The sequence below is a fragment of the Erpetoichthys calabaricus genome, chromosome 1 (genome assembly GCF_900747795.2).
Source record: "Erpetoichthys calabaricus chromosome 1, fErpCal1.3, whole genome shotgun sequence".
In the NCBI taxonomy this organism is placed as follows: Eukaryota; Metazoa; Chordata; class Cladistia; order Polypteriformes; family Polypteridae; genus Erpetoichthys; species Erpetoichthys calabaricus.
The window spans coordinates 61,727,752-61,750,087 of NC_041394.2; the positions used below are offsets into that span (position 1 = coordinate 61,727,752).

At 36.1% G+C, this 22,336-nt stretch overlaps 1 protein-coding gene across 1 annotated transcript in view; it reads right to left on the minus strand.

Annotated features, from left to right (window-relative positions):
- Positions 1 to 10,018: 10,018 nt before the first annotated feature.
- LOC114650797 (major histocompatibility complex class I-related gene protein-like) overlaps positions 10,019 to 22,336 on the minus strand; it is a 41,833-nt gene continuing 29,515 nt past the window's right edge. The window contains exons 5-7 of the mRNA XM_028800665.2: positions 21,150 to 21,257; positions 13,779 to 13,811; positions 10,019 to 10,787 (exon numbers count right to left, since the gene is read on the minus strand). Of these exons, the coding sequence (XP_028656498.1) occupies positions 10,741 to 10,787; positions 13,779 to 13,811; positions 21,150 to 21,257 (188 nt within the window). The 3' untranslated portion in view covers positions 10,019 to 10,740. The remainder of the gene's footprint in view (positions 10,788 to 13,778; positions 13,812 to 21,149; positions 21,258 to 22,336) is intronic.

The window sequence follows — 22,336 nt, forward strand, 5'->3', positions numbered from 1 at the left end:
AGGGGTTGTTATTTCCTCTGTTGCTACAGTTGACAGCAATAGCAACTAATGGTTGACCATTCCTCTAGTCTTCTGGGACACGACCACTTGTTTCCATCCAGCTGCAACTCTCTGCCTATTGAGCTTATGCCAATATCTGTGCCTATTGACCCTTCAGAGCACAAAGAACACATACTTGGCAAACTGCCACTAAGCAATTCATTTGCCTCCAATTTGGCACATGTGCAACCATTAATGTTTACAATTTGGCCGTCTTTCTCTCAAATTTAAATTGAGATTAAATAGTGTTTTAATGGCATGACAAGTGTTCACATATTTTGTCAAAGCAAAATAAATAAGCACTATAAGCTCTGTGCAAAGGATAAAGATACAATAAATAGTTAAATTTAACTAAATCAAGACGTGTTTGCATTTACTATATGCACATGTACACATATATGCATAAACAAAAAACACAGAAAGGTTTGGGACAGCCACTCATATATTATTTCCTGGCTGCAAAATTGGATGAATTATTGTGCTGATGTGTACAGATTGGAGTCCAGAACTGAACTGATTAGACACGGTCAAAATGGCAGTTTTAAAGGCAAACAGAGGAAATGACATTACCAATGGAGTGGTGTCATCAGGGCCAGGCAGAATTTCCCGTAACTGGTCTGCAGAGAAGTGAGTCAAAGAGTTAGTGTACTCCACCACCCCCTGGTCTGGCATGGAATAACTCTCATTCAAGTCCTTTAGCTGCCTTCCATGTGCACGTGTGTGTGATAACACGTATAAACATACAATAAACACATTATGTGCATATAAGTTTGTTTGTTTCACTGATTTGTCATTAGGTTTTTGATTTGTTATTTTACTACCTTAAAGTTCTGGTTATTTTTTGTGAAAAATATAGCTTTTTTTTGGTTGTCTGTCAGATAGGGTGTTATTGTAATTATGTATTATGTTAATAGTGTTCTGTTTGATTTCTATGTGTAATGTGGTGTTTTCTTATGTCCCTCATGCTCTTTGGGTAGTATCCCAAGAGGCCTGGCCCCTCTAACCTCACCACTCCTGAGACTACTCCCTGGCTATTTAAGCCCTTGAAAAAGAAAGCATAGGAGAGGAGCATTAGATTTGGAATTAGTTATTTTTACCTTGGCTTTTCTGACTTTTTTCCCTATTTATTTAATCCACCCTTTGAAGATTCTCTTTTTACAGAAGTTCTCCCTTTCCCCCCTTCATTTAACCTTTGCACTTTCATCACTCCTGAGTGGTAATACAGTACAGTATTTTTATTTACTATTTTTGGTATTCCGTTTATTCATTTGTATGCTTATTTATTTCTAATTTGTTGTTTTTCTTGTTTTCTTGCATTTTTAACCTCTTATAAAGCATTTTGAACTATACGCCTTGTATAAAAATGTGCTATAAAAATAGGTAATGTTGTTGTTGTTAAGGTGGTGTTTGGGAGATTTGGATGTTTTGGAAAACCTTTCAGGGAATTTATTTTTGCTCTTTTTGAACATTTCTTGTTACTTTTTTCTATTTTGTTTAATAAATTCTTTATAAAGATTTCGGTGAGTCTGGCTGAAGCTGTAAGCAATTGGTGGGGCAGCTGCATTTGGGTGGGTCTCCTTTGGGCAAGTAAGAGAAAATCTTGACCTGCTTTTGTGGTATGCTTGGACATCTCATACATCTTTCAATATGTTTATGACTCCTACTCAACCTTAAATGATATAAATAGTTTCTATTTCTTGATACAGTATTTTGTTGTATAGCATCCCAAATTTAGGATTCCCATGTGTTATTACTCTGTTAGCTGCCTGGTTTTCATGGAGTTTGTTTCCAGATGATGAGTTTAGTTTGCTGTTGAAATGTTGCTTTTCTTTTCTTCTCATTCTTGTAGTTCTTCTGGACCTAGTGGTCATTCTTCTGCAGTTGTTGAGGTTCAAGAGTTTCCAGCTAGACAGTGAGCGCTTGGTCTTTTTTTTTGTCTCATATTCACTGTTTAAACAATTTCTTCTAACTTTTGTTTTTCGTATTAGATTTTTGCTCTTTTTTTGTTTTATTTTGTTATTTAAGATGGTGCTAAAGTTGTTCACTGCCTGACTTATTCCTTTTCTATTTAGTTTGAAGGTTCCTATTTTGGAGTTGTGCAGGAACTCTGGACTGATGCAATACTCTTTGTATTGTGTTCTTCTGTGTCTACATGTTTCTCAAACTAAACAGGTTGCTAGAAGAGACCTGCACACTATCTTTGAGTTGGAAAGTGTTTTATTGTGTTTACTGTATTAAGCAATATTCTGTACCTTAATAGTTTACAAGCCTTATTCAATTTAGGTAAAATCATATAATACAGTCCTATCTTGAGTGAGCTCATAGTCTGATCCCTGTATGCTTGTGAATACACAAAGTAATAAATGAATGATGTAACATAAAATTCTGAAACTTGCTTAATTCAAATCAAAGTTGCAGGGGGCTGGAACACTAAGTGCAAGAATGGAACCAACTCTGGACAGGGAGACAGTCCAATCCACACCTGCACATTTACACTCAAACTGCGCCAGTTTGAAATTGCCAGTCAGCGTCAGAAACATGATCTTATGTATGTGGGAGAAAAACCACAGTAGCAGGAGGTAAAGCCATGGAGACACAGAAGGAACAGGTAAACTTCATAAGAAACTCCACTTCTAATTGATATACTGTTAAGTGCCTAATTATCTAAATAATAATATTGTGTAAAAGTCTTTGGGGTAATTTATATTGCTGATTTAGTCATATATTTTCTTTATATTGTCATTTAACTATTGTAAAAGAACACACATGACAAAGTGAAAGGTTCGAGGATCCACCCCATATACTATGAAAACAGTTGGTTAGGTTGTTCTTTACAGACATGAACTCAATGATGTAATTTGTTTGTGAAATTCTTAATAAATACAGTTAAAAAAAGTGTTAAAACTTTCTGAACGTCCTATAGTTAAGAGTGTAGTAAAGACCTGTTGAAAAAACAAATTTATCATAGCAGGGGGTTAATATGAAAAAGCTGAGTCATCGTAAATTCACCATTATCTCCATTGATCCAAGAGGTGTGTCAAGGAAGCACATAACATAAATTTAGGCTAAGAAAAAATGGCAAAGAAGCCTCTGCCAATCTATTCATCCAGAGGACATGCCACATCAGAGACCACCCAGACCAGAGACTAATCAGTTTATTAAGAAACAGAGCCACCTGGTAGTCTAAACATACTGGATGTTTACTCTTTTCACAAAACAAACTGTTTCCTATTCAGGTTGTATTGGTGTTATGTTGTTACAGTAATGTGCTTCTTTTTGGGCATACTTACATTAACCGATAAGATATGAATTAAAGTCAGACCATCTCTCTTGCTTGTTTTCGTACTCATTGCCTGGGTCTACAGATATAACTACAGAAGCAGTCAACCTGACAGTGACCAGACTGGTAAAAATAAATAAACAAGAGCTATAGTTGGGATTTTGGACTTTCTGATTAATGTCTATATAATAAAAAATCTGAAAGTGTGAATAGGGTCACCCTAGCTCCCCACCAGGATTAAACAAAGGGTCTACCAGGAATAAAAGAAATAACATGTATATTTTTAATTGCCTCTATTATGATTTTAAACACATTTTTGTGACTATACTGTATGCCTCAACAGACAAAAAAAGATGAAATTCATAAACCTTGTAAATTTAACTGCAGTTAGGGCAGGCTAGCCTACTACAGCACCAATCTATGTTCATTTATTGTCCCTGCCTTCGTTTTGTGTTGCTCCAAGGCAAGCTACACTAATGGTAATAATGGTGAGCTATTTCAATAATAGGCAAAATGCCTTGCGTCCACTTCAGACAGATAGAAGTGTGTTTTGCCTACTCTTCCCTAAAGTGTACTAGCTCCTTGGCTCTGCTATTGTGGGGGTTTGGGTTTGTTGTCATGGCATCACTGTGCCAGAAGGCTGTAAGCATTCTGTTGTGGATCAGGCTTACAAGTACAGTGGTGGCATTAACACCAAATGTAATGAAGGAGTTGATCTGTCATACTGTAGGTTGATAAAGAGTAAAACAGAGGGCTCAGTACAATACTCTGTGGGATGACTGTGCAGTGGAAAGGTGAACAGGAAAGGCAATCTGCACATTCTGAGGTCTGATACTCACAAATCCAGAGGCGCTGTTGGGGTGGCAGAAGATGGTCAACAGTGTTAAATCCTTAAAATGTTAAAATTAAAGGCATTTGAATGAATATTGTAAACCTCATAACAAACATTTGAAATTATTTAAATATACACATCCTAATCTGAAGAAATTATATCTTCTGCATTTTGAGGTATACTTTGGAAAGTTCCTACTATACAATAATTCAAGGGATGTCAAAATAGTGAAACACAGAGGAAAACTGTACAAAAGTTATCTCATGGCTTGTGGTGACATTCAGTCAGCAAACGGTATGGCCAGTGACAGTACTGACGTAACTCAGTCTTCAGTATCTGATTAGTGAGAAATAAAAAGAAAACACAACACCACTGGCTCGCAATTTTTTTTTTTCCAAAAGTAAATAAACATAACAGACCTATGTGTGTTATGTCTTAAAAGCTTATAAGAACAGTGCATGAAGTCATTTAACATTTACTACACTTGTTTAGATTATAATTTAATTTTTTTTACCTGTTGTTTGCATACTGGTCAGTATCAAATTATGTAGGGACTGAGCTGATGTCCATGTTGTTTGACCTTTTCACCTAACTAATTGGGTCATACTCTAAAGTTATGGATTTTTTTCTGTCCCTAATTTCTGACATGTGAGTTCTGGTAGAATTCCATTATATCAACACCCAAATTACTTGATTTTATTTCATAGTCACTTCTCCAGTATTCAAGATGGTTTAGTCCTACTGACCCCAAACAAATCCCCTTATTGACCCCAAATCCACTTAATCCAATTCAGGGTCTCAGTGAGGCAGATCCTGGGCAGGAGCCCATCACAGGATCCACACATATTAATTTTGGATCAGCAGTTGCATATCTTTGGTGGTATGAAAGGAAACTTGGAGTACTGGAGGAAAGCCCACATGAACAACATAAAGAACATGCACACTCTATATACAGTAGACACAAACAGACACATGATTTGAACCAAGGATGCTATATCCATTAAGAAGAACCGCTAACCATTACGTCACCACGCACATCCACAAATGGCAGCAGCCATACCCAAACCGTTTGCTAAGTGCATGATTTACATGATGAGTCCTAGTCAGTGGGGACAATAAAAGTTACAGAACAGACCAAAGAAAGGCAAAAAGATTAAAAAAAATACTGAAATAACACGTTGTATCGTATGCCCAATACAATATTATATAAACACTCATTAAATCTTTATCTTTTCTTCAAATCGCACCACAATGCGATGTGTAGGTTGTGTAAATATTTACAGGTGGACAAGCCATCAGATCTCCATTGCTTCAGCACTCCCTCACACTGATGCCTTGGTTTGGGCGATGATTGCTGATTAATTGAGATGAAACCTTCAAATTGTCATAAAGTGTGTGCCATGAGAAGAGCTGTAAGAAGATGTGTCTTTAAGAAAATAAAACCAAAATTGTTTGGACTTGTAATACCCAGCATCCGCTGTCATCTTGAAGATGGAAAGTCTCTGCAAGGAAAACAAACGCAACATGTTTTCACCTTTAAAACACCGTCATTTATTTTGATTTATAATGTGCCTTCAACACAGAGGCTTATTTTTAGAGTAAAAACAAAGTTACTGGGTCAGACCGGTATAAACATTTAGGATGCTTTGTCTTCCCCTCATTTAGCGTCCCGGTCAAGCAGATAAGGAGCTGCTGAGATACTTACTTCCTGCAGTCGTAGAAGAATGAAGGCACTGAAAAGGGCTAATGCTCTCTTTGTGGTTTTCATACATCATAAAACTCAAAGTTCACCCTAAGAAAAGTCAAATGGCTTGTCTCTAAGGAACCATGCATCTATTTATCTGTCCACCTACCTTGTAATCTTTTTATCACTTTGGTTTCTAGGGATACATTATTAAAATAAAACATGCTTTGCATTTTTAGCATATGACTGTTTTGAAAATCTAAAAAATAAAACTAGAAAAGAAATCCATTACATTATAACCTTTAATACATCCATTGATTTTTTAAACTGATCAGCTCAGGTCAGGTTGGGGAGCATGCACTGGTACAGTGCACACACCACACGATGAAACTACTCAAGATCAAGATTGGAAGCACCCCAAGCAGAATTGTAGGGAGCTTCCCATTTCAGCAGAAAGGAACTTACTTGGGATGCCAGTCCAACAGAGGGTACATCACACATGATGGTTTACCTAACCTGCATGTTTTTGTGATGCAGGAACAAAACTGGAGTTCTTACAGAAAAAAAAACATATCACCTGGAAAACCTACAAACTTATTAATTCAGTGTGCTAAAAAGGCTAATTATAACCAGGTTGGAGTGTTATCATCAAAAAGGGTTAATTATGTGTTATTCCTGGAATCCTGTTAAGTTTTGTATTTGCCTTGTTGTTAAAAAAATCACTTTTCCTTCTTTCCTATTCACCCGTACATTGATTCTTAGTCCCACTTATTCCTTAATCCAATCCAGGGTCAGAGAAAAACCAAAGCCTATTCTGGCAGTATTGATTAGTATCAAAAACTGAGGAAAATGGGGATCATTTTCATTTCCAAACTTTTCTGGAGTATAATTTAATTTTCTTGCTTTTTTCTCACTTGAGGTTTCACATTTCAAGGCCCAAATTTATTTTTTATCACAGCATCTTTTTCTTTCAAGAGACAAGACATATTAACAAAACACAACCTCGCCAATGAAAATCACCTTTGTTAGAAAGTACAATAATAATACAATACAATAAGACAATCCATAAAATGCAACAACCTCCACACAACTGGAGAGCCCCATCTAAAGTGGTTATTTATATAAGATAAAAAAGTGATTAAAAAAGGTTCACCATAATACTGGCCTGGCATGGTTACTTTAGAATTACATTAATGAGTTCTTGCGAAGTTCTGAAAAATTCTAAACAGATCCTTGAAAAGGTAATCAGACTTTTTACAAATTGATATAATAAAGAACATCACTTTTCCTTTGAGTTTCAATGAAAGGTCAAGCAAAAGAAGGGGCCTGAGTTGCCTCAGAAGCTTGCAAATTATAATTTTTTTAGTTATCCAATAAATGGTGTAATTTTACTTGATTTCTCATTACATAGCTAACGCAGTACAACACCCTAGTACCATTGAATTTCAGAAGGTGGACTAGGATTCTTCCATTTCAGCAAATACATCTATGTGCAAGTAGCGTGGCATATGGTATTACTATTTATTTTTCATAGCACACTTTTATCACATCTACAATTGCTCAAAATATTGATGTTAAAGTATTAAGAGCTATTTTAGAGGCTCTCTGAGACATTTATGAAACTTTTGGTGCAAAATGAATTAAGTGTAGGACATTCCCAAAACATGTGATGTAATAATGCAGATTCTTGATGACATTACTCATGGATCATCTTAAATTTTAGACAACTTTAGACAAAATACATATGAATCATGAACAACTTTTAGTTAAATTATGGTATACTTGGTGCTTATTGAACTCGAATGTGTTTTATGAAAGGTTGAAAGCAATTCTTTTTCTGAAATTTAATTGAAAGATCTCATCAATCTCTAAGAAGAGTCAAACTCACAACCTGGTTGGCAGCACTGTGTGCAGGTTTTCCTTCTCATCCATTTTATTAATTAGCGATCAATTACTACTAGTAACGGTAAACATTTTTGGTTTACTTAATTGTAACTGACTACATTGTACTAAAATACTTAATTATTTATTTTTCTTTAGCCAGCAGTCAAACATAAATGAGAAGCAAAGTAAGCAAACAAATGACAAGCTAGCTTCATCTCATCATTCAAATTCTATTTTAATAAAATATTTGAAAATAAAAAGTGAAGGTCTGAGAAATATTTATTTAATCTGATGATCTCCAAAGAAAAGAAAATCAAGAGCTTTGGAAATGTCTGTTGTGGCAGGATGAGATCAATGGTAAGACATCAGATGAAATAACGTATTTCATTATGAGGAAGAATTGATTTATAATTAAAAATGATTAGAGTCAAAATGGTGCTCCCTCTTGGAATAGAGTCTGAACCCCTGAATTAACTGGTCATCTGTTGGCCCTTTTTGTCCACCTTTATTATTTGGAATGATTAAGGGTTCAGAATCTTATCACTGTAAAAAAAGTAACTAAGTGATTGTTACACAATGTAAAAACATTTGTTATTCCAGTATTTCTGTGTTAAATGTTTAGCTTGACAATCTTTTTTTTCGTAGTGTTGAGCAGATGTGAGCTATATTTTTCTTTTAGGTTCAAATATAAAAATCAGCATTGTGAGAATTAATAAACAGTTTGAAAACCCTGACTTCAACCAGCGTAAGCACATGCGTTTAAAAGGGTAGAACTTTTCTTTGTTGAAAACTATATAGTTAAAAAAAAAATCTGGGTACGATTTATTTAACAGTCATCATGTGAGTAACCTTACTTTAACTTCAATGACCATTGACGATAATCTTCTGTTAAACCTAAATGAGTTTTTATGTGTTTAATGTTAGCTTGTATTACTTATAATGTGTAATAATGGTGGGTCCATTAGTTATGGATAATTTTAATGACTATAAAAGAATCTGAAAATGAATAATCATAAGATGAAATCACATAGTCGTGTTTACTGTGGTGGATTTAATTTCTCTATGAAAACCAGAATTACCTCTGAGATTTTTCTGACTTTTATTTTTTCACTGTAACGAATCTTGTGGTTTTATACCTCAAATCCGATATCAGACCACTTTTTTCACTTTAGTGTTCTGCATTTCCATAGTAGCAGCGGTGTCCGACTCAAGCATTTCAGGCATCATACAAAAGTTCACAGCAGGAACCTGACACAGGCGATTAGACTTTATTCAGGTGCATTCGGCAATCAGAGTGTAAAGCAATCTCAGATAATATTTCTTTTTAAATGAATAAAGGATTATCAATATTGTAATCAATGCTGGTTTAATGTAAAAGTGCAAGTAGTCAAAAAAAATAAAAAGATGGCATTTAAGCCTCTATGGTGACGGCAGTTTAAAAATTGTTCTAGTAAATTATTACGGACATTGGGGTGCATATGCATAGCACCTTGTAAAGGCTGTTCCCCTCCTGGTTAGAGTACTCCTTTCTTTCTCTTGTAAATTCTATTTATGCTAAGTTTTTTATAGGGGAAAACTGGGGTGTGCACCTTTACTATAGCATAGGATACAGACTACCTCTAAATGTATTCAAAAGAAATGAAGATTAGAGGTTGTGAGGCATCCTGAGACCCATCATGGAACTGTGCCAATGAATGTGGTGGTGATGATAGAAAGTCAAGTTGTGATTGAAGAGCTCGCCAACTTCACAACTACATTTGTCGTATGTATTAGTCTTCTGTATGCTTTAAACATTCAGTACCCAAAAGAACTGAAATACACTTTTGAAACAGTTCAGAAGGTGTTTCTGAATATTGGAGACTCATACAAACATAGAGTGTTTTAGCTTCAGATTATGCTGCATAAATGTTTAAGGCTAATGTGTCTCAGATCTGTAGCATAAGGATATGGCTTTCTTTTGATTTGGCTTAACTTTGCTACAGCTACTGTTTTTTTGTGAAATCATATCTCAGTTGCACATTAGTTTTAATGCTATGATGGACTCACGTTACCCTGTGCAGTCTCTGTTCAAAAAGACTGCAGTTTGGAATTACTGATCAACACTTTTCAAATTAAGAGTCATCAAAGACTGCATGGCTTGTAGTTATTTTCTGATAGTTTCTGATAAATATGAAAGACAATAAAATTTTAACCTGCTGAATATAAATACATTTATTTATATAAGACATTTTCATATTTCACAGTATTGTAGTAAAATAAAATGTAATGCCACATCTAAGAAAATAAAGCAGCACTGCTTTCAAAAAAACTGACCTTTTTTTGTTAAAATAGAATATTTTGTTTAATATATTAAAATTTCATAAGTAACTGATTACAATGTACTTCTTGAGTTTGCAAATATATATAGTGTATATATATATATTTTTTTGTTGAATTAGCAGCTTAAAATTTGCCTAGGTTTACTAAGTTTATTCAACATCATTTTTTTAGTTACACCAATTAGAGATGATTTTGACAGCACAGCTGTAAAATTTATGTTGGACGGGCTTAATGCTGTTTTACATATTAGTTATTTTTACTTGAGCTAACTGAAATGTTCTAGTTTGGCATAGTGTAGCTTGTATCCTGTGAACTCAATTTTTGTAATTGGTTGTCAATATACTGTAATGTTGATCAAACTCAAAAATGCTACTGTAAACAGTTACTTAATGTTTTATTGGAAGGATTTTTTTTCAGTATAAAAACAAGTTAATTAAAATGAAAACAAAAAATGTAAGTTCCATTAGCAGAAGTAAACAGATATTAAGTAAATGGCTGTAGGATCTGAGATTGACTCTCTAAACAGGCAACATCCACCATAACGGAACTTTAAAACCAAGCATGTGCTTTTTTGTCTCTGGTAAGTTGTAATCATTTATTGCATTTCCAACTTTCTCATGTTCTGTTCATCATAAAGGTTATTAAATATTAAATGAACAATATTTTGAAATTTGACACATTTTATAAAGACAGACAGCTGCTTCAGATGCTATTAGAGCCAGCTGATGATGTATCACTTTCTTCTTTAACTGAAATCAGATAAAAAAATCAAATTAGATTAGAAAAATAACAAGTAGCTGCCACAACCTAAAATCAGAAATAAAAAATAACCAAAGTAAAAGTAACACACACTGTGAAAAACTTTAGCAAACACTAATGAGACATGTTTAAAAATATACAAAACTTAGTGAAAGCTGTCCTTAATAGAGACGGACCACGACTATCTTTTCAATTTTGGACTAAAATAAGCTGAAATCTTCAGGTATACTACAGAAAAGAAAATACATTCTGTTTACAGTTAAGTACTTTTTAAATTTAGGAATTAAGCATTACATGAAAGGATGTGCAAACTCTGCACAAACAGTAACCAGGGAATTGAATATCAATCTGAACACTGGATTCATAGTATATTGGTACCAACTACATGTTTTTTTTAAGTTTTAATCAAGCCAAAGAGGATCTTAAGAAAATATTTTGTGTAAAATAAGTTGAATGGCAAGGAACCACTGAGATCAGACACCATAAATAAGAAGGACGTGGACGTGATGCAAACTTACGTTGTACAAATACCTGGGGGTCCGTTGAAAAACGTACTGTATTGAATGAACAACAGAGACGTGCTGTTAAAAAAGGGTGACAGAGTAGACTCTTCTATCTAACGACGCTCAGGTCCCTTAATGTGTGTAATGGGAATCATGGGCGTCACCTCGAGGGGGTAATGGGTGGGCAAGGGGTGCAAGTGGGGACACGCACCGAAATATCAAGTGATATATTTTTTGCCGTCTTCGCAGTAACGAATTTGAAATGGAATTACTGTGGCAAAACCATTAATCACGCTTTCAAGTTTTACTTCAACTACACACCAATCCTCCTATATTTGTAATCATCCATCCATCAATTTTCCAACCCGCTGAATCCGAACACAGGGTCACGGGGTCTGCTGAGCCAATCCCAGCCAACACAGGGCACAAGGCAGGAACCAATCCTGAGGACTATTTGTAATCACTTTCTCCAAAAACAATACAGTACTCTGTTAAATGTGTATCCAAACTTTACCATCCAAATCAAATGGGTCATAATCTGAATCTGCATCTACAAAAGATGAAAAAGCACGCCCATGCCAGCTAAAACTTTAAATTGCTCGCCCATCCAATAGACTGGTTATAGACCAGTCCCAAAGTGCCTCTACAACAGACCTCAACAAAGTAAGCAACAAAAAATATAAAAAAGAAAGAGCATATTTTGTGCATTTTAGGCTAAACGAAACAGTGAAAACTGATGCATCGCGTGGCGCGACGCTACAAAATAGCAGACAGGCGAATGCGAGAAAATCTGCATAACCTTGCGAGAAGACAATGAAGAGATCCGTCGGGATGCCATTAAGGACTGACGAATTCACACGCACCCTGTACTAAACTGTTACGTATGAGGCAGAGCAGCAATCACAGTCTTTTAGTTTGCATCCGTCTGACAAAACTGTTTAGTCAGTTTGTACACGGAGGAAACATTCAGGATATGTAGAAAAAAATGTAGGACTCCCGCTTCTTCAGATAATAGTTGTTTTATGCCAGCAACAGCAACAAAAAAGAGTGAAAATGCTAAATATGGGAAGTTTAATTCAGGGTTCTGTTTTAAATACTTTCTTTCATGAATGTGCCCCACCTCCGTTATTGTGAGGGGCGCGCGTGGTGACACAAATTCTGCGCTATACACCACCGGTCCTACTGCTGCATTTTACTGCTGTTGCTGTTTATTAGTGTTGTGCTTTTTATTTTCGTTATCATGTTTGCCTCATTATTAATTGAAAAATATTTTCAAAGAAAGTGGACAAGAAGAGTAACTATACCTCCACCCAAATGCAGTTCACTTTTTCAGTTGGCAAGTAACCATTCTTTTAAATCTGCCTTATTTTATTTTGCTAAGCATGATATCCATTGGTCATATATTTAAAATGTTTATTTACATCACAGTACAGCTGTTCTAATTCATGTGTAGTCCTGGAATTTCAACATTAAAGCGATGTTTCTGCAATTGTTGGATTAGTTCTTGCGCTCTGACTGACACAGCACAGCTGCTACAGCGAACTGCAAGTCTGCCCTCCATTGTTTTAAAGCTACCTTGGCAATAGCCCTTTCCAGTGCAGAAGGAAGGAAATGTAATCGCTTTTTGAAAAGTATTGGTAATACAATTGTGTTGACTTGCACTTTACTACTGAGTGTGAAGTGTTAAAGAAGTAAGTAATCAATGTTTTCGGAGTTTTAAGTTATGTAGAAGCCCCCCCCCCCCCTTTTTTTTGACTGTATATAAAGGTGTTTCTGATTGTGTGGACATTTTATTAACCAGTCAGTAACTGACCAAAAAGGTTATAGCACGTGGATTCATTAGTGAATCATCTGTTTGTATTTTGCATTGTTAAAGATAATTTTTGACACTTATATATACAGTCTTTACAGTGTAAAAATCGTTATACTTATTGCTCCCTGCATATGCTCTGATACATTCATGATTCCTGACATGCGGTTCCTTGTTTTCGCAAAGACATTTTGCATAAGAGCAGCTCTAAAACCAAGTCACAGACTGTGTGGAATTACAGGTTGTTACACAGCATTGATAAAATAGTCATAAAAATCTTCCTACACATTGTCAAATAAAAATGAAATTAGATTTTCAGTTTGTACACTTGATTAGTTGAACTTTGAAGAGAAGATGGCAAACTGAAATGTGGAAATTACAGTAAGTGTGAATTTCAAACAAGCCATTATACTTTACTGAATACTTCCATATACTGTATTAAAATGAAAATTACAGGTAAATGATTTTCAGTGTGTCTCAGTAGTAATATAGCCACTATTTTAGATCACAGCCAAAGCCATGACTCATTTTGGGCCTCAGTAGTTAAAACAGTGACAATGTCTTTGGTAGCTTTGGCAGAGGAGACTAAGCTGTTTTATCTCTTATTACTTATTTCTGCATATACTATCTAAACTTTGAATTTTAGAACAAAATACAATAAAACTTACCTTGTGTTAGTTCATAGTTGGATTTCTTTGCACCTAGTAAAAATGACACAAAGCATGTGTTTAAAAGACTATTGTTATTTTAAGAGGGCAATCATGCTTAAATAAAAGTAGTAAGAATATCTATCTATCTATCTATCTATCTATCTATCTATCTATCTATCTATCTATCTATCTATCTATCTATCTATCTATCTATCTATCTATCTATCTATCTATCTATCTATCTATCTATCTATCTATCTATCTATCTATTGAATTGAGGTGAATTCCTTACCTGGCTGGAATGCCATGACTGAAGAATGGAATAAATGGGGGCATTACCCAGCCAGGGTTCATTATGATTGGATGGCAAGAGATGATGAAAGGGACTAGTTCATCCCCCATTATACTAGGTGTTAGAGTCCCAGTCTGGACACTCACAGGGCTTCATGGAAGTTGGAATTCGGAAGTGCAGCCTGAAGGGATCCCTGGAGAACAATAGAGGGAGCTGCCAGAAGAGGACTTCCCTGGCTTTCTTATAACCTGGAAATACTTCCAGCTGGCCATGTTATGTCACCGGAACTGCTCCCGGGTCCACTTTAAAAGGATTCTGCTGCCATAGCTCAGGGAGTCAGACCCGGGAGGCAGCGCAAAGCCATTGGAGGAGCAGAAAAGAAGGAAAGCAAGCACTTAAAGTCTGTGTACTGGCTGGATGAATTGTTATTTCAAGAAGTGTGTATTAAAGAACTATTCACTTGAACCCATGAAAAAGGCAACACATTTGCCACCTGTATATCGTCATTAAGTTCACAATACAAATCAACAATCAATGATAAGCTCTACTGAAGTAAAAAGAAGAAAAAAAACAAAGCAAAGGAAAGAAAAAAGAAAGAAAAAAATCACAAATTAACTGACAGAACCAAGCCAAGATCAATGAAGCATGATTTTTTTTCTATAGCTGACTGAGATGCTGTTTTTCAGACTATGATAAGAAAAGAACAGGACTGTGCTTTTGATTGAGTAATTAAAATTATATATCGAGCGCATCTGTCTCATTTAAAATTGTCCAAAATGTTTCCAGGGCAAGATCCAAACTGAAAACGTTGCAATCAAGTTCTGCAATCAAGGACAAACAAACTGTGATCGCCTTTACTACACTATTGGCACGTAGACTTCTCTTGCTCAACTGGAAGAATCCTAACTCTCCTATTCTAAGTCAGTGGGTAACTGATGTTATATATTATCTAAAATTTGAAAAAATCAAATTCTCACTTAGAGGATCTGTACAATATCTTTTCAAAACTTGGCAGGATCTAATCAGTAACATTTTAGAATAAGCATTTAAATTGAGGAAGTGGAGTCTCTCCCCTCTATTTTTATTCTATTTATTGTTATTCATGCATTTATTTACATACTGTATTTATACTATTATTAAAGTTTTACTCTGCTGACCTAGCTCTCTTTCCCCTGGGTGGGGGTCGATTTGTTTCAAACCTAGTTTTGTTAAACTTGACTTGCATGTGTGGAATGTTATTTGATTTTAATAACATTAATAAAATGTAAAAAAAATTAATTAGGAACTTTTTTTTTTTGGTCGGTGGACATTTATTTAAATCCATTGAGACAGTAGAAATTTTAGGATTAACCAATGACACTATAACTGAGTCCCAATGTCTTAAAAAAATTCCCAGGTGAAGCCATATACAACAGTTAGTACAATATAATAATGCATCACTAGAGAAATATACAAACATTAATTGCCCACAGCAAATTTATATACATAATAAATGTTATTAATGGTAAACCTGCAGATACTTTAAACTGGTCCATTATCAGTGAGTATGAGTGAATATGCTACGTGAATGATTGGTATCCTACTGGTATCCAGAGATGATTCTTGCCCTGTGCCCATGTACTTTCAGAACAGAATCCAGCTGCCGTTACCCAGTATTAATACAAGCAGGCTTGGAAAATAAATGAATGAATTAACTATCACAAATAATATATTAATTTTTTTCATATTTCTTTTAAATGCTTATTTATAGCTGTGTATTGTTTTTACTTATTAATACAATACTTTGTCTAGTATAACACTATGACTAAGAACACGCAGTTGGGTATTTACATAAACTTTTTCATGAGTAAAAAAATTCTGTTAAATTTTAGCTTCAAGAATAATTAAATGGATCTGAATATGATGTGTAAAATGGCACAATAGTGTCATAAATAGGATGGCTGTCTCAAAGTTCCAAAAGTATTGGGTTCAAAATTCTTGGCCAGATCTTGTCTGCGTGGCATTTGCATGCTATTTCCCTGTGCAAATAAGATAAACTACAGTGAACAGGCCTACCACTGAGGTTTGATTTCTGGCTTGCACCTTGTGCTGCCAAGATAGTGTCCAGAGGTCTCATTTAAAAAAATTTTCATGCGCTAAAAAACAGGAAAGTGCACACACTAAAAAAACTGTTTTATACAACCTGATAAACACAAATTCTTACGCAGTTTACTTTTATAAAATCTTTTAAATGTGTGTATGTGAATGTGCCTTCAACCCCACCCAGCTGCCACCATAGAACAATCATATATGGACTATGCTAATCAACGTCGTACATACAGTGCATCCAGAAAGTATTCACAGCGCATCACTTTTTCCACATTTTGTTATGTTACAGCCTTATTCCAAAATGACTTAAATTCATTTTTTTCCTCAGAATTCTACACACAACACCCCATAATGACAATGTGAAAAAAGTTGACTTGAGGTTTTTGCAAATTTATTAAAAATAAAAAAACTGAGAAATCACATGTACATAAGTATTCACAGCCTTTGCTCAATACTTTGTCGATGCACCTTTGGCAGCAATTACAGCCTCAAGTCTTGTTGAATATGATGCCACAAGCTTGGCACACCTATCCTTGGCCAGTTTCGCCCATTCCTTTTTGCAGCACCTCTCAAGCTCCATCAGGTTGGATGGGAAGCGTCGGTGCACAGCCATTTTAAGATCTCTCCAGAGATGTTCAATCGGATTCAAGTCTGGGCTCTGGCTGGGCCACTCAAGGACATTCACAGAGGTGTCCTGAAGCCACTCCTTTGATATCTTGGCTGTGTGTTTAGGGTCGTTGTCCTGCTGAAAGACGAACCGTCGCCCCAGTCTGAGGTCAAGAGCGCTCTGGAGCAGGTTTTCATCCAGGATGTCTCTGTACATTGCTGCAGTCATCTTTCCCTTTATCCTGACTAGTCTCCCAGTTCCTGCCGCTGAAAAACATCCCCACAGCATGATGCTGCCACCACCATGCTTCACTGTAGGGATGGTGCCAGGTTTCCTCCAAACGTGACGCCTGGCATTCACACCAAAGAGTTCAATCTTTGTCTCATCAGACTAGAGAATTTTCTTTCTCATGGTCTGAGAGTCCTTCAGGTGCCTTTTGGCAAACTCCAGGTGGGCTGCCATGTGCCTTTTACTAAGGAGTGGCTTCCGTCTGGCCACTCTACCATACAGGCCTGATTGGTGGATTGCTGCAGAGATGGTTGTCCTTCTGGAAGGTTCTCCTCTCTCCACAGAGGACCTCTGGAGCTCTGACAGAGTGATCATTGGGTTCTTGGTCACCTCCCTGACTAAGGCTCTTCTCCCCCGATCGCTCAGTTTAGATGGCCGGCCAGCTCTAGGAAGAGTCCTGGTGGTTTCAAACTTCTTCCACTTACGGATGATGGAGGCCACTGTGCTCATTGGGACCTTCAAAGCAGCAGACATTTTTCTGTAACCTTCCCCAGATTTGTGCCTCGAGACAATCCTGTCTCGGAGGTCTACAGACAATTCCTTTGACTTCATGCTTGGTTTGTGCTCTGACATGAACTGTCAACTGTGGGACCTTATATAGACAGGTGTGTGCCTTTCCAAATCATGTCCAATCAACTGAATTTACCACAAGGTGGACTCCAATTAAGCTGCAGAAACATCTCAAGGATGATCAGGAGAAACAGGATGCACCTGAGCTCAATGTTGAGCTTCATGGCAAAGTCTGTGAATACTTATGTACATGTGCTTTCTCAATGTTTTTATTTTTAATAAATTTGCAAAGATCTCAAGTAAACCTTTTTCATGTTGTCATTATGGGGTGTTGTGTGTAGAATTCTGAGGATAAAAATGAATTTAATCCATTTTGGAATAATGCTGTAACATAACAAAATGTGGAAAAAGTGATGCGCTGTGAATACTTTCCGGATGCACTGTATGTAGTCACGATGGTGCAGAACTTCAGAACTTCATTGGCTGGTGGAGCAGCCTCCCACCTGATGCATGCTGCACTCTGCATGGCATTGTAGCACTTCTCCTCTGTGTTCTGGAGGACAGAGACAGGTGTAATGCTCCAGTGTCTGAGTGGATACCCACTATCACCTGGCACATGTAATGACATGATTGCTGCTACAGTGAATAGTACAGGCCATATGAAAAATTTTGGGTTCAGCCAGTTACCTTACCAACAAGCCAGCCATCACATATAGCCAACACTACTCAAGATAAAATGAATCACAGGGTGATCGAGATCACCAAGACACAATGCTTGTCAGGTTCATCTGGGCGTCATAGATGACTTGTGCGTTATTTGTCACTGCTCATGGTTAACAAAAGCTGCTTCATTCACGCTAGGTGCACTTATTGCAATATGTGTTAATTAAATTGCTCCAGTTATCTTTCTATGATGGCAAAAACATGTTCTATGCATGCAAACCCACACCATACAAAAACTGAATGTAGTTCCTCATCGGTCAGTTAATGGCTTCCAGCATAGCAGGCCTGATGGAGTGAAGCTTGTCTGAGGTATTGCTGAACTTACGGCCAGTTGCCTGAGAAGTGACTTATCTGCAATAAGATGCTGCAGATGTTCTATCAGATGGTTGTGGTGAGGAAGGACGTCTCACGTCTGGACAAACTGGTGAGGAAGGCAGACTCTATTGTAGGCATGGAGCTAGACAGTTTGACATCCGTGGCAGAGCGACGGGCGCTGAGCAGGCTCCTGTCAATCATGGAGAATCCACTGCATCCACTAAACAGTGTCATCTCCAGACAGAGGAGCAGCTTCAGCGACAGACTGCTGTCAATGTCCTGCTCCACTGACAGACTGAAGAGATCATTCCTCCCCCACACTATGCGAATCTTCAATTCCACCCGGGGGGGGTAAACGTTAACATTATTCAAAGTTATTGTCTGTTTTTTACCTGCATTTTTATTACTCTTTAATTTATTATTGTTTTTTGCATCAGTATGCTGCTGCTGGAGTATGTGAATTTCCCCTTGGGATTAATAAAGTATCTATCTATCTATCTATCTATCTATCTATCTATCTATCTATCTATCTATCTATCTATCTATCTATCTATCTATCTATCTATCTATCTATCTATCTATCTATCTATCTATCTATCTATCTATCTATCTATCATCTAAACTGATGAAAACCGAAATAAATTCTTCAGTACAAATATACAACATTGTCCCTTTTATAAGTGAACTAAAATAGACTCCATACATCATATTCTTTACTTTTGAGTTTAAATATGTTTAATATACTTTAAAAGTGATGTACTAAAAAAATCAAATAAAATTAACACATTTTTGTGTTTGGAGACAGTTAACTTCTCGCTCTTGAAAAAGTAGTTTTATTAGCAGAGATGGGTATATGCTGTATGAAATGGGGTCTAACCCGAGAACATAGGAGCAGAAATCTAAATTCTTGCTCAAAGAGGCACATATACTGTATACTGAATGTTTGGCTGGCTTGGTATTTGAGAAGAGGAATATTGTTGATAAAATGTGGCTCTTATGGTCTCTTTATTTACCATCGTATGCTTATAGTAGAAATAAAGTGCCAGCCCTGATAAGGGGCAGGATGCATAAAATTATATCTTACATGGGTCTCAACAGTCCCCTGGTCACACATATTTCCTAAGAGATTTTCTGAAGCCATTTATAGATCTGAACTTTGGTCTAATTTGCCAGTGCCCGAAAAGGAAATATAGAGATTTCATTTTTAGCAATTTTTTTAAATCCTTGAATCCATCCATTTTCTTTACCTGCTTAGGTTGCAGGGCAGTTGTAGCCTTATCCCAGCAATCATCAACAACAAGACAGAAACAACACCTGGGCAGGGTGCTACTCCATCACAGGGTGAACACACACACACACACATTAGGGTCAGTTTAGTATTGTCAGTATATCTAACTTCCATATCTTTGAACTGCTGGAGGCAATCAGAGCAAACCCATATGGAAACAAAGAGAACATGCAAATTCTACACCAGGAGTAGCCAGGACATGAACCCTGGTTCCTATTTTTAAGGCAGCAGCACTACCACTATGCAAATGTGTTACCCAAGTTTTATTTAATTAAAAAAATATATATTTCGTTAAATTTATTTGATTATTGCCCAGAGGGGGCTGGGCGGTCTCATGGTCTGGAACCCCTGTAGATTTTATTTTTTTTCTCCAGCCGTCTGGAGTTTTTTGGTTTTTTCTGTCCTCCCTGGCCATCGGACCTTACTCTTATTCTATGTTAATTAGTGTTGTCTTATTTTAATTCTTACTTTGTCTTTTTTCTCTTTTCTTCATCATGCTACATTATTTGTATGAAAATGTGCTATATAAATAAATGTTGTTGTTGTTGTTGTAATTATATTTACCAAAATGCTGTGAGTATTTCATATTAATAAAAATCATCAATCTGATGATGATGTTGTGCAGATGAAAAGGAGACATAAATAAGATGCTATGGGCTGACTTCTTCAATTAACTGATTGAAAAAATAATGGAGGAAAACCGTAAGGAATATGGAGTAGCTGGATCAGAGTTACATGTTGCTGTTCAGTGTGAAATTCTTGAATTGCAAATAGAATGAGTCATATATGAAGAATGAAAATGATTTTTTTCTGAAAAGCACTTCAGGTAGGAATTGTAAAAATGAAAATATATATGACACAGTATAGTCTATTTAAAGGGTGGCTTCAAACAAACATATTGTTTTCAGAATACAAAGTGGGAGAAAACCACAGGATGTAAATCTGCTACTTGCACTGAAGAGAAGAAGAAGATCCATCACCTTATCACATACGTTGTGATTCTAGAAGGTGTTTTCCAAATCAGTGTTGCCACCTCTCAAGCATTAAAATGGCTGTTCTCAATAGAGGATTATGCTTCCCATTAAATTAATTTCACTAAAACTGGCAAACATGTCATTGTTAGGTTTCAGTTTTTACAGAGTACAGTAGTGCACAACTATCCAAGGTCATTACTGCCTATAGTTTGGCTATGTTGGAATACCAGACCATACACCTACATTATTCACTGGTTATCTATGCAATCTACATTGGAAGAAGTGACAAAACTTTTTGAATTACCTGCATTGAACTTTCTCCAGGCAACAAATCCAAGGACAATAAAGATCAGACTGATTGCACCAATTATACATCCGATAACAGTGAAATCTGTATGAGACGTCTGAGGAACTGGAAAAAGATATTTTTTTAGATAAAGCAGATTTTTTATTAGTGTTTAAAATCATGAGAAATTGAAACTTTTAAAAACAAAAATTATATTAATTGACGTGACCGTGATACTTATAGGTTTATATGCCTGGTGCTAAGTGGAAGTAATAAAGTAAAAGATAACAGTCTGGCAATGACTGACAATACAAAAAGTGTCAGGAGTTTCACAGGTAAAGACAAAACCAAAAAATTAATTTAACCATCCATTTCCCAAACTCACTTTATTTTCTACATACTTGTTTAGAGCTAGATCCAATTCTACTGAGTCTAGATACAAACCAGGACCCGACCCTCAGACCCCAATCAGTTCCAAAACACACTGCTCCACATATCTACGCCAAGTTATAAATTAACATGCAGTAACATGCATGTCTTTTAAAGAAAATTTAGATATCTAGTGAAACACACATGGACAACGAAACAGAGTATGATTTCACACAGACCTTGACTGCAGTGAGGACTGATCAATCAAATTAGTTAACAACAGTTCAATATTATCTAGAAAGTCATAAGCAAACCTGACTCCAAGAGATGCCACTTTAGAATCCACCATTAGTATGACTCTTTCATTAGTCCAGAATGCTATTATTTTTTTATGTAAGGTACTTTTCCCAGCAAATGTAATCTGGGAATTGAAATGACATTGCTGCACCAGCGTGTAATGACAAATTCAAGTCAACAGCACACGTTCGTATGGATGTGCACCTTATACTACACATAGTACAGCATATCGTTTTGGGTAGAACTTACACATAAAACACACATACAATAGCCGCTCTTGAATTATCTATTAACTAACAGACCAGTGTAGTGATATATAACCTCATGCTGGGCCAAATTACACCCTTGTAGCGAAGATTAGCAAAGACATGTAAAATACTACATTTTGCTGAATTCTTTCATGTATTGCAAGCAAGCAAAATATATAACTTTCTATTTTTTAGTTTTTACACTTCAATACAGCACATGTAAATGATGCTACAAAAAATAAATATTAAGAATGGAAGTATTACTAAACACAAATAACCTGGTTTGATTTC